This window comes from Pelodiscus sinensis, chromosome 11 (assembly GCF_052426305.1).
Source record: "Pelodiscus sinensis isolate ZL-2025 chromosome 11, ASM5242630v1, whole genome shotgun sequence".
Taxonomy (NCBI): Eukaryota; Metazoa; Chordata; order Testudines; family Trionychidae; genus Pelodiscus; species Pelodiscus sinensis.
The window spans coordinates 31454190-31466277 of NC_143062.1; the positions used below are offsets into that span (position 1 = coordinate 31454190).

Genomic DNA, 12088 nt, shown 5'->3' on the forward strand with positions numbered 1-12088 from the left:
GATAACAGACTTCAAATGTATTAAAGGCTCTTATAAAAAGTATTGTGATTATTTGTTCTCCATGTCCACTGATGGCAAAACAAGAAAAAATGGATTTTATTTGTAGCAATGGAAATTAAGTTTAGATATTAGGAAAAACTTTCCCAAGTATAAAGGTAGTTAAGGTCTGGAATACGTTTCCAGGAGAGGTTGTGGAATTTTTGGAAGTTTTTCAGAATAGACTCGGCAAACACCTAGACTAGGTCAGGATGGTCTCAGTTTACTTGGTCCTGCTCCAGAGCAGGGAGTAGTACTTGAGGATTTTTCAAACTCCGTTCCAGCCCTACATTTTTGTGCATCTATGATTGTCATTAGTATACCAGCACTGACAGCTTTGTGTGTGTCTGTGTGTGTTTCACCTGAGTTTATGCCTCTTCACTGTCTTACTCTCTAAAGTCTATCACTATGGGATGATTCTCTTTGGAGACATATTTCTGACTAATTAACAATAGCACAAAACCTTTTTTATCTAGCAGAGCCACAATATTAACATATATCTTGCCTCTTCATTATAACATTTATATTTCCTCAGCATGTATGAGTAAAAAATAGAAAGACATTCTGAAGTTTATAGTGTAGATCCATTCAACGTAACTCTAGTTTTGGCCCACTTGGGCATAACAATTAATCTTGTTCCTTGTATCTCTACTGCTTCTAAAGGAACTATCAGTCCATGCTGAAGGAAAGTACTGCAATGGAAAAAAAACAATTCCCATCTTTGTAGAAAATTTACAGGAAGTATCATGAACATATCAATCTTAGCCCCATCGATAAGATTTCAGTGTGGCTTCATGCTGTCAGTGTTAGCAATTATGCTATCAGCTAAGATTTTCAATATAAACCATTGTAATAGCCAGTGAGAGCTCTGTGGAGGAGAAAAGTAGCCCAGAGACCCTTTGTCTGTTAAGCTCCTTAATTATCATAATTGGCTGTTCCATATTTTTTAATGCTTAGATTTTTTTTACAAAATGATGATGATGATGTGTTTATTTGATATGAATAGTGGTCAGATTAGCATCCGCATCCTAACTTTAAGTTAACGACAAACCAAAAATAGTTTTGAAAATATAAATTTATTTGTAATCAAATAAAAGAAACCTAAGCTGCAGTCATGGGAATTACCTGTCTCTAGTATTGTGTGCACAACACCAAAAGACAAGCTTGGGAGCTTAACTCTTCTAGACACTAAAAATGATGGACTGAACAGAAACTCTGGATTTATAGCCTATTACAACAATTTATAGCTCACTGATCTCTTCTTTTTGTCCTATGACTGCTGAGGTGTTAACAGACCTCTCTACCACATGGTTCCTTAATTTGCTAACTGCTTGAGCTAAACAATCTGTTCCATCTTGCCTTTTGCTGTGACAGTTGGGCCTGATCTATATTAGACCAGGCAGGTCAGCTTAAAGTACACAACTCCAGCTACACAAAATGTGTAGCTGGGGTTGGCTTACCTTTAAGCTGAGCTGTGGCAGTATCCACACAGCGGGAGGCGATGGAAGCACACATTCCCATTGGCTTGCCTTACTCCTTGCAGAACGAGGAGTACCAGATGTCAGCAGGGGCTGCCCTCAGCATTCAATTTAGGGGTCTACATTAGATCTGCTAAAACAAACACTAGAAGATCGACCTCTCGAGGGTCGCTCTTCTCACTAGTGTAGACATGCCTTGGAGTACTTCCTCCAACCCAAAGAAAAGCTCTTTCTGTTCATAAACTAATCTCTCTCATCAGCAAAAAGTTGGTCCAATAAAAAAATATTACCTCACCCATCTTGCCTCTCTGTTTCTAGCACTAATCAGCAGAGGCTAGTTTCACAGTTTATTAATATCTTTCACTTTTTCAGAATGGGTGAATTTGACCTCATAGAGTTTTCCAGGGTATTTTTACTTTCACTTTTAATTATTTAAGTGAGGAAACTTTGTGATTATATCAGATTAGATTTGTGTGTGTTTACTGGATATGTGCTTGGTCATGCATAGCCATGTATAATATGTTAGATATTTTTCATTTAGGTGACCATGAGAACCGTAGCCATTATACTTCATTGGTAGTCATTTTATATTATTTGCATCACACATTAGAGAGACTCTTTCTTGACCTATTTAATGTGATTTACCATAATCCGGCTACCTTCTCACCTTTCATATCATCAGTATGCCCATTCCAAAAGCACCCTTCTCTGCGAAACACTATGTGTATATATAAAAGCCTGATACCACAGCCTTGCACTTTGGGTTATCATTTACACCTACTTTGCACAAGTATAAATGACTGTGAGTTACAAGGTAGTGAAGGGCCATTATCAGATAATAAGATATAATTCTGAGAAAGAACCAAAGATTTTAGAATATTACATTTTATATTATGCCTTATAAAATCCTTCAACATTTGTTTCAGATTGTGACAGATCAGCAAACAGGACAGAAAATTCAAATAGTGACAGCAGTGGATTCATCAGTGTCTCCAAAGCAGCAATTTATCTTGGCCAGTCCAGATGGAACTGGAACAGGGAAGGTGATATTGGCAGCACCTGAAACATCTAATGCCAAACAACTTATCTTTACCACCACCGACAACATTGTGCCAGGTAGAATTCAGGTAAATACAATACTTAAAACAGGCAATACATCTTTGATTATTGATTTAAATAGATTTAATTGTGTAGTAGCCCTAAATGAAAGTTTTGAACTTCCTATGTACACATTTTTAAAAAAATTATATAATAATTTTGTTCATTTGCATTGCTAACTTTCCAGTTTACTACTTAGTATGCCACAGTGAACTGCCTAGTGGCAATGGCTAAGCAAGTGGGCTGTTAGAGATCAATAAATTAGAAAATTATAACACTTCATCTATACAACTTTTTGTCCTTTTACTGTTATCTGTGTCTTCCTCCTCTCCCTTGACCCTTTCCACTATGACAGGTTGTGGGCAATATTTTTTTGCCAGGGGCCACTTCGGAAATTTTTGAAGTGGCCCTGGGCTGCACAGGAAGTGGCGGGGCATCGAGCGGAAGGGGCAGGGCCAGGGTATTTCTGGGTTCCACAGCCCGAGACAATGATTGGTCTGGGGGTGAGGGAGTACCTTTGCCACCACCTCACGATCTCCAAGGTTGCCCATGCCCCTGGCATGGGAGGAGAGTTCCCTCACTCCCCTGCCCCTAGACCAATGCAAACTCAAGGCCCTAGACCAATTAGGGCCTGGAGGCAGGCGAGCACACGAAGCCTCCTCCACTCTCCTCCTCCCTCCCCACCCCCTGCCCTGTTAGCAGTACATGGTGCTTCAAAGCACCACGTGCTTCTAGCAGGGCGTGAGGAGGGTTCACGCACTCCCTCGCCCCCAGGCTAATTAGGGCCTGCGGACAAGGGGAGTGCGCAAAGCCCCTTCCTGCCTTGCCAGGAGCATGCAGCGCTTTGAAGTGCTACGCACTGCTTGCAGGGTGGGGGCAGAGTGTAGAAGGCTTCGCATGCTCCCCCGCCCCAAGGCCCTAATTCTGGGGGCAAGGAAGCAGCAGGGCCTCCGCGGGCCTGATCCACCCTCTTGGTGAGCCGGATCTGACCCATGGAGGCCCTTTTGCCTACCCCTGCACTGTGATCAGCACCCCTTGTTGCATGAGGTCCCTATCCTACAAAGATTTAAGCAGATGCATAATTTGGTGCCTGTGAATAGTTCTATTGTAGTCAATAGACAAAGTTATTTAAGTCCATGCAAACTCAAGGCCTTGGAATGTAAGCTCTTTGTGGCAGGGACTGTCTTCACTATATATTTCAGTGGGGCCCATGATTCAGACTTCTGGGAGCTACCTTAGTGCACATTAATAATCATAGATCAATCTTGTTCTATTAACGTAGGAGCATTTTCCCACACACTCACATCCACCTCTTTAAAATAAATATGTATTCTCTGTTGCTATCAATATGATAGAATATGTTAATCTTTAAAGAGCTACTGGACTTCTTGTTGTTTTTGCTGAAACAGACTTATATGGCTAGCTCTCTGAAACCTATGATAGAACTGTTATTTAACAATAAAAGTAAAAGTGATTTACAAGAGAGAAAATTGCTATCTGTGCATAAATATCTAAATAACAATTCTTTTAAATACATTTTTAAAGGCACAGTTTATTGTAAATGACATTTCATGTTAAAAATTCCTCAAAGCTGAAAACCTTCTGCTTTGAATCATATTTTTTGTTTAGTGTCTGTGTTTAATGGTATGATTTTGGCATTTAAAATACAGGCAGACCCAAAAAAGAAACAAAATGAATTACGTTATATTCAGCACAAAAACAGTGGAAACATTCTACCAAAATAAACTACAGATCCTAGGAGTATTTAACTGGAAGCACTAACCTACAAGAGTTAGCGATGATAAGTAAATCAGTTGATCTGAATACGAAATGTTTTTAGTGCTTGATTTAATGTGATATATACAAGCAACACCGTAACTGTTCTGGCTTTTTTTTTTTTAGATCGTGACAGACTCTGCTTCAGTAGAACGTTTATTGGGTAAAACTGATGTCCAGCGACCACAAGTAGTAGAGTATTGTGTTGTTTGTGGAGATAAAGCATCAGGTAAGCAAATATTCTCTTGTAAGAGACATGTTACTAGTACAAATAGTGTGATGCTTGAAGGATGTTGTGTTTATGTATTGTGAGAATAGCAATTGAAACTAGATCAAAAGAGAATGAATTTACAGTACAGAAATGTGTTGGTTATCTATGGCTGGTATACTTGTGAGTTGAACACAGTTGTGAACAAGTAAGTTAAGTAACTTGAAAGATTACCACGATTATGGCCAGGTTGGTATCATCCTGCTTAAACCCTCCTTAAACCAATATTAGTCAGAACTCCAAAACTGGCAACAAAACTTTCACTTTTCACCAGATTGCAACAACACGGTGTGAGAAGAGTAAGAGTTAGGGAGCCAACTATAGCAGGATCAGTCTCCCTAACACATAGAATCATAGAGCTGGAAGAGACCTCAGGAAGTAATGAAGTCCAGCCCCCTGCCCAAGGCAGGACCAATCTCAACTAAATCAACCCAGCCAGAGCTTTGTCAAGCCGAGACTTAAAAACCTCTAGGGATGGAGATTCCACCACCTCTCTAGGTAACCCATTCCAGTGCTTTACTACCCTCTTAGTGAAATAGTTTTTCCTAATATCCAACCTAAACCTCTCTCACTGTAACCTGAGACCATTGCTCCTTGTTCTGCCATCCATCACTACTGAGAACAGCCTTTCTCCGTCCTCTTTGGAACCTCCCTTCAGGAAGTTGAAGGCTGCTATCAAATCCTCCTTCACTCTTCTCTTCTGCAGACTAAACAAACCCAAATCCCTCAGTCTCTCCTCATAGGTCATGTGCTCCAGCCCCCTACTCATTTTGGTTGCCCTCTGCTGGACGCTCTCCAATGTGTACACATCCTTTCTATAGTGTGGGGCCCAGAACTGGACACAATACTCCAGATGTGGCCTCACCAAAGCCAAATAAAGGGGAATAATCACTTCTCTGGATCAGCTGGCAATGCTCCTCCTAATGCACCCTAATATGCCATTAGCTCTCTTAGCTACAAGGGCACACTGTTGATTCATCCAGCTTCTCATCTACTGTAATCCCCAGGTCCTTTTCTGCAGAACTGCTGCTTAGTCATTCGGTTTCCAGCCTGTAACAATGCTTAGGATTCTTCTGTCCTAAGTGCAGGACTCTACACTTGTCCTTGTTGAACCTCGTCAGATTTCTTTTGGCCCAATCCTCTAATCTGTCCAGGTCACTCTGGACCCTATCTCTGCCCTCCAATGTATCTACCTCTTCCCCTAGCTTAGTGTCATCTGCGAACTTGCTGAGGGTGCAATCCATCCCCTCATCCAGGTCATTAATAAAGATGTTGAACAAAACTGGTCCTAGAACAGATCCTTGGGGCACTCCACTAGAAGCCAACCACCAACCTGACATTAAGCCATTGATCACTACCCATTGGGCCTGACAGTCTAGCCAGCTTTCTATCCATCTTACAGTCCATTTATCCAATCCATATTCAGTTAACTTGATGGCAAGAATATTGTGTGAGGCCGTATCAAAAGCTTTGCTAAAGTCAAGGTATATCACATCCACTGACTTTCCCATATCCACAGAGTCAATTACCTCATCACAGAAGCTAATCAGATTGGTCAGGCACGACTTGCCCTTTGTGAATTCATGTTGACTATTCCTGATTACTTTTCCCTCTTCCAAGTGCTTCATAATGGATTCCTTGAGGATCCCCTCCATGATTTTTCTAGGGACTGAGGTAAGGCTGACTGTGGGTAGTTCCATGAATTGTCCTTCTTCCCTTTTTTAAAGATGGGCAGTACACTTGCCTTTTTCCAATTATCCGGGATCTCTCCCAATCTCCACGAGTTTTCAAAGATAATGGCCAAAGGCTCTGCAGTGACATTTGCTAATTCCCTCAATACCCTCAGATGCATTAAATCCGGGATTTGTATATGTTTAGCTTTTCTAATATAGTTCCTAACTTGTTCTTTCCCCACCAAGGGCTGTCCATCTCCTTCCCATACGTGTTGCCTAGTGCATTTGTCTGGGAGCTGACCTTGTCCATGAAGACGGAGGCAAGGAAAGCATTGAGTACTTCAGCTTTTCCCACATCATCTGTCACTAGGTTACCTCCCTCATCCAATAAGGGCTCCACACCTTCTTATTGCTAGCATACCTGTAGAAACCTTTCTTGTTATCCTTCACATCCCTTGTTAGCTCCAGTTCCAATTGCGCTTTTGCCTTCCTGATAAGTCCTCTGCATTCTCGAGCAATATATTTATACTCCTCCCTAGTTATCCGTCTAGGTTTCCACTTCTTGTAAGCTTCCTTTTTGTGTTTAAGCTCACCAAGGATATCCCCGGTAAGCCAATCTGATCACCTACCCTATTTGATTTTCTTGCTGCGCATCGGGATGGTTTCTTCCTGTGCCTTTAATAAGGCTTCTTTAAAATACTGCCAGCTCTCCTGGACTCCTTTCCCCTTCATGTAACTATGCTGGGGAGAAGGGAACTGCATGATTAATTGCACTTCCTGATTGGTGGAGAGGAGGAACTACCTGTTATTAAACCCAGCAACAGAACTGGTTGGATGCTCCATGTCCATAGCTGTGCATGCTCCTACTTCCTTCCCAGCCTATTCTCATGAATGCTTCAGTCCCTGCCTTATTCATTTTGGCACTCCAGGCTCTGCTTCTTGACCACATTTCTGGCTCACCCATCAGCTCTAGAATTCTTCTTTTGATCCCTGGTTCTGACTCTCAGTTCTACTCATAACTACGCCCCGTATATATCCTGTAGTCCAGATCCTAGACTCTAGCTTGGTTCCACTCTAATCTCCAGGCCCGGCTACCTCCCTGGTTCCAACCATTGGGCATGACTGCACAGATCCCATTCATGTCCCTAAGAGTTAGTTTGGCATCCAATGCTTTTTTTTTAATTCCTAGGCTAGCTTGAACTGAGAGTACAGTGTGAAGGGAGTTTACTCAGTGAGCCCTTTCTATCCATCCAGTGCATTAAATAAGCTGGGGTCCTATGGATAAAGGAAAAGTAGTATGTGCTCATATAATTAAAATCTAGGGCTCAGAATTAATGTTGCAGGGACAATGTTCATTTTTGGAATTTCTTTTGTTTTGAGTGGTTGACTTGCAGCTTCAGTGTTCTTTCAATATTGTTTTGCATGTAACATCATTCATATATTTTGTATCCATGAATGTGACTCCATTAGCAATTATGTAGCTCTACTGATTAACTCCAATAGGAAGCATTAGTCTTGGGTTAGAGCAGATAGTGCCATTATACATACCCTTTGAGGATGGTGAGAAATGGGCTGATTCTGAACAATTTCCAGAGGAAAAAAACACACAAAACTGTGACATCAAACTAGAATAGTGATTTCACCATCAGTGCCTGCAAATAGGCGGGAAAAAAACAGGAATCTAAAACAATTCTAAGTTATGATTTGTCAATAGGCTCTGCCTGCTATACATAAAATTTTGGTATGAAAGATATACATCATTCCCTTATGGTAACAAAGTTGTACATGCATTTCCTTTTCCTTTAGGTCGCCACTATGGTGCTGTCAGTTGTGAGGGATGCAAAGGTTTTTTTAAAAGAAGTGTAAGGAAGAATTTGACCTACAGTTGTCGTAGCAACCAAGATTGTATCATCAATAAACATCATCGGAACCGTTGCCAGTTTTGTAGGCTTAAGAAGTGCCTAGAGATGGGCATGAAAATGGAATGTAAGTGTTCATTTCTCAAACTGATGTTATGTCTACCAAATAATAAATATGTAGACTACCAGTACTCTTAAATATATTTTCAGTTTTTGATCTCCATATATGTGAAACACCAAGTTCTACGACATCTGCAATGCTCCCTTGAATACAAATCAAGAAGTATCAAATCAAGTATTACGAAATTTTTGTCATCTAAAATATTTACCTTTTCTAAGCCTGTTACTTGGTTCAGTTTTGTATAGGAAGTTCAAGCTACAGTGATGAATTTTGAACTTGGTCTCTTAACACATACACTGAGAAGACAGATGAAGCCTCATTTAAAGTGCATTTTACAAGTACAGTGTTTGTAATAGAGAATGACACTCCTGTTCTCCGCCTGTGGCACATATTTGTGTAGTTTCCTGTGGGTTGTAATGTTTTGGCTTAGCTTCGGATGTTGAGTTTAGTGTGTGGATGTTGGGTGGTGTTGCTGGCCTCATATATATAGGAGGTCAGACTAGATGATGTAGCGGTCCTTTCTTAAACTCTGTGACCTTGCTTTGGTATAACTTCTGTATGAAAGTTTCAGAGAGGTAGCTGTGTTAGTCTGTAGGGGTACGTCTAGACTACTTGCCTCTGGCGACAAAAGCATGTAGATTAGACTACCAGGCATAGGAAAATGGAATAACTAATATTATTCCAAAATAACAAAGAGTGTGTCTACACTGCAAGCTATTATTTTGAAATAATGGCAAGCTGGAGGACTTCTTACTCTGACTTCTGTAACCCTCATTTTACAAGGAGTAGGAGAAGTCACTCTTCCTTCAACTTCCTGCTGTGTAGACAGCACCAAAAGCCAAATAAAGTTATTTCGACTTAAGCTATGCAATTGACATAGCTCAAGTTGCGTAGCTTAATTAAACTTTTGCCCTGCTGTGTAGACTTGCCCTTAAAAAACAACAAATAGTCCTACAGCACCTTAGAGTATGTCTACACTGCACCCTAGTTCGAACTAGGGTGACTAATGTAGGCATTCGAACTTGCAAATGAAGCCCGGGATTTAAATACTCCGGGCACGGAGTTCGAACTACCGGGGCTTTAAAAATGGCGGCGCCCGGAAAGATGCAAATGAAGCCCGGGATATTTAAATCCCGGGCTTCATTTGCAACTTCGGTTGACTACATTAACCACCCTAGTTCGAACTGGGGTGGTAGTGTAGACATACCTTGAGGCACTGCAGGACTATTTGTTGTTTTTTAAGTTTTTTCTTGTGTATGGATAGATTTGTTTTGCTGTCAGATTTGGGGCTTTATTTCTCCTGTTACGTACCATGAATCCCATTTTTTGCAGATTTCCCATTAAATAAGGCTTGTTATGTTCTGTGAAGTGGGTATGCAGTGTTCTCTGCCTTAGTGGCACACTACTGTGTAACACTGTACTTATTCCAGATTCGTTTTGTTAAATGAAAAGACAAAAAAGATAAGTTTGATAATCATTGCAGATATTATTCCAATACCTTCTTTACAAGTCTGGGATTATTTTATCATAAATATGATTTAACTGTAAAGAACCTGGAGTCGAGGCTGTCAAGAAAGAATAATGCCATAATGCCACTTAAGAGGAAGATGCAAAGATGTCTTAGACATCATTATGTTTTCTTGATCCTGGGCTAGCTATGTGCCAGTCTCCCCCTCCGTGTAAATTCAGCTTGAAAATGCTCTGAATTTCTCTCCCTATCAACAGTCCTAAAGGGGCTCTTAAACCATCTGGGATCTCTGGAGCACAGGGAATCACAGGCAAAGAATATCAGTTTTAATATCCCAATTTTCAGGTGAGACATTTTTTCAAGTGAATATCATGTAGTTAAATGACTTGCGCAAAGTCACACCACAAATTAATGGCACAAGTTCCTGGCTGCCAATCCCATGCATAGTCCACTCAACTATAATGATGCAATATTACAGCAGTATCAATTTCATTTTCTTTAAAATCACATTGTTGTTTTCTGATTGTTTTGCTTGAGATTCATCCATATTACTTTTAGAACCTTGAATAGTAAGCCTTTTTTTCCTACACTTTAAAACTAGAGATATTTTTGGTCCCTCAGAGATGTGTTTAGGAACCCACTAGCCCTTCTTCACTGGCCAGACATTCACATATCCATTGTGCCTGAACATTGAACACTCTTCTACCGTATAGCAGTGTCAATAGTCCCTCTTAGCCTGCCTGCCCTATCATGAATCTTAAGTTTTAACAATTATTTTTTTTATAAAATGTTCAAGAAATATCATTGGTCCTAAAATGTATATATTTCTTTCCTCAGAAAATATAGTGTGAAAATGTGTCTTCCAGAATACTTACTGTGTTAAAAAGCTCTAACCCTAATCCTGCAAAACACTTAAGAATATTAATGAACATGTGATTAAGTGCATTGGAAGACTGGGGCCTACGTGTCTTCAGTTATCATACTGAATTTCCAATATTGCATTGATCTGAAAAGAGCCAATACATTTAATGCAAACTGAAATCCTGCTTTAAGATTTTCCTTTATTTTAGTTTTTGGATGAATTACTTCCCTTCAAATCTGTGTTTTTTCTGTTCTGATATAGCGGTTCAGAGTGAAAGAAAGCCTTTTGATGTGCAACGGGAGAAACCAACCAACTGTGCAGCTTCAACTGAAAAAATCTACATCAGGAAAGACCTAAGAAGCCCTCTCATAGCCACTCCAACATTTGTAGCAGATAAAGATGGGGCCCGGTAAGTTTTTAGTTTTAAAATGGGTTTGTTTAAGATGCCTTCGCGTTAGAGCTCTTGTGGAGTCAAATTTATAAACAATGGACTCGTTGAGGGTTCAGATATTTCCAAACAAATAGGCATGAAAATACATTTGGATACAATAGTAATGAATACTATATAATATCTTAACATAGATAGAAAATAGCAATGTAGCTTAAAGACCATGTTTTCAAAAGTAGGCACAATTTTAGGCAGTTTTTTCCAGTACAAGTTTTTGTGTGTTCAGGAGCTCAATTATATGTGCAGGTAGTATTTGCACAAATAATTTAGGCATTTATGAGTCTGGATATCTGATACACACATGTTATGACTTAAAATGCCATGGCAGTTTGGGAAGCTAGACTGGAGACTACTTTGAAAGTTTGTTGCAAAATCCTTACATTTGTATTGTGCATGAGTGTCTAATAAATACTGTGGTCAAACACATTGGCTGTGTCTACATTGGCATCCCTTTCCGGAAAAGGGATGCTAATGAGACACTTCGGAATTGCAAATCCGTGGGGGATTTAAATACTCCCTGCGGCATTTGCATTTCCATGGCTGCCGCTTTTTTCCGGCTCGGGGTTTTTGCGGGAGAAAAGCGCCAGTCTAGACACGATTTTCCGGAAAATAAGCCCTTTTCTGGAGGATCCCTTATTCCTGAAAGCGCAGTTTCTTCCAAGATATGAACTATTTTTTGGAAATAGATTTTCAGTGGGAGGGATAAATTCTCAACCTCACAAGATTAAAAGCCCAGTAAGGCTGATGATTACCTCATTATACTGAACTGAAATAAATTACTATGTATTTTTAATTATTTTTATATTATTCACTCTTAGATTCTTTACATTTTTGAATAGGTCAACAGGACTTCTTGATCCAGGGATGCTTGTGAATATTCAGCAGCCATTGATACGAGATGATGGTACAGTCCTGCTAGCTACAGACTCCAAGGTAATATTCTTTTCATTTCATTTCAAATCTTACATTTACTAAATTATTTTGGCTGTGTTTTTAGAAGG

General features: G+C 40.0%; 1 protein-coding gene across 6 annotated transcripts in view; it reads left to right on the forward strand.

Moving 5' to 3' along the window:
- Nucleotides 1-12088, forward strand: part of NR2C2 (nuclear receptor subfamily 2 group C member 2) — a 76484-nt gene that overhangs the window by 26865 nt on the left and 37531 nt on the right. For all 6 annotated transcript variants that reach the window (XM_075938755.2, XM_075938756.2, XM_075938754.2 and 3 more), the window contains 5 exons: nucleotides 2441-2641; nucleotides 4515-4617; nucleotides 8136-8315; nucleotides 10901-11048; nucleotides 11927-12020. In XM_075938755.2, coding sequence (XP_075794870.1) covers nucleotides 2441-2641; nucleotides 4515-4617; nucleotides 8136-8315; nucleotides 10901-11048; nucleotides 11927-12020 — 726 coding nt within the window. The remainder of the gene's footprint in view (nucleotides 1-2440; nucleotides 2642-4514; nucleotides 4618-8135; nucleotides 8316-10900; nucleotides 11049-11926; nucleotides 12021-12088) is intronic.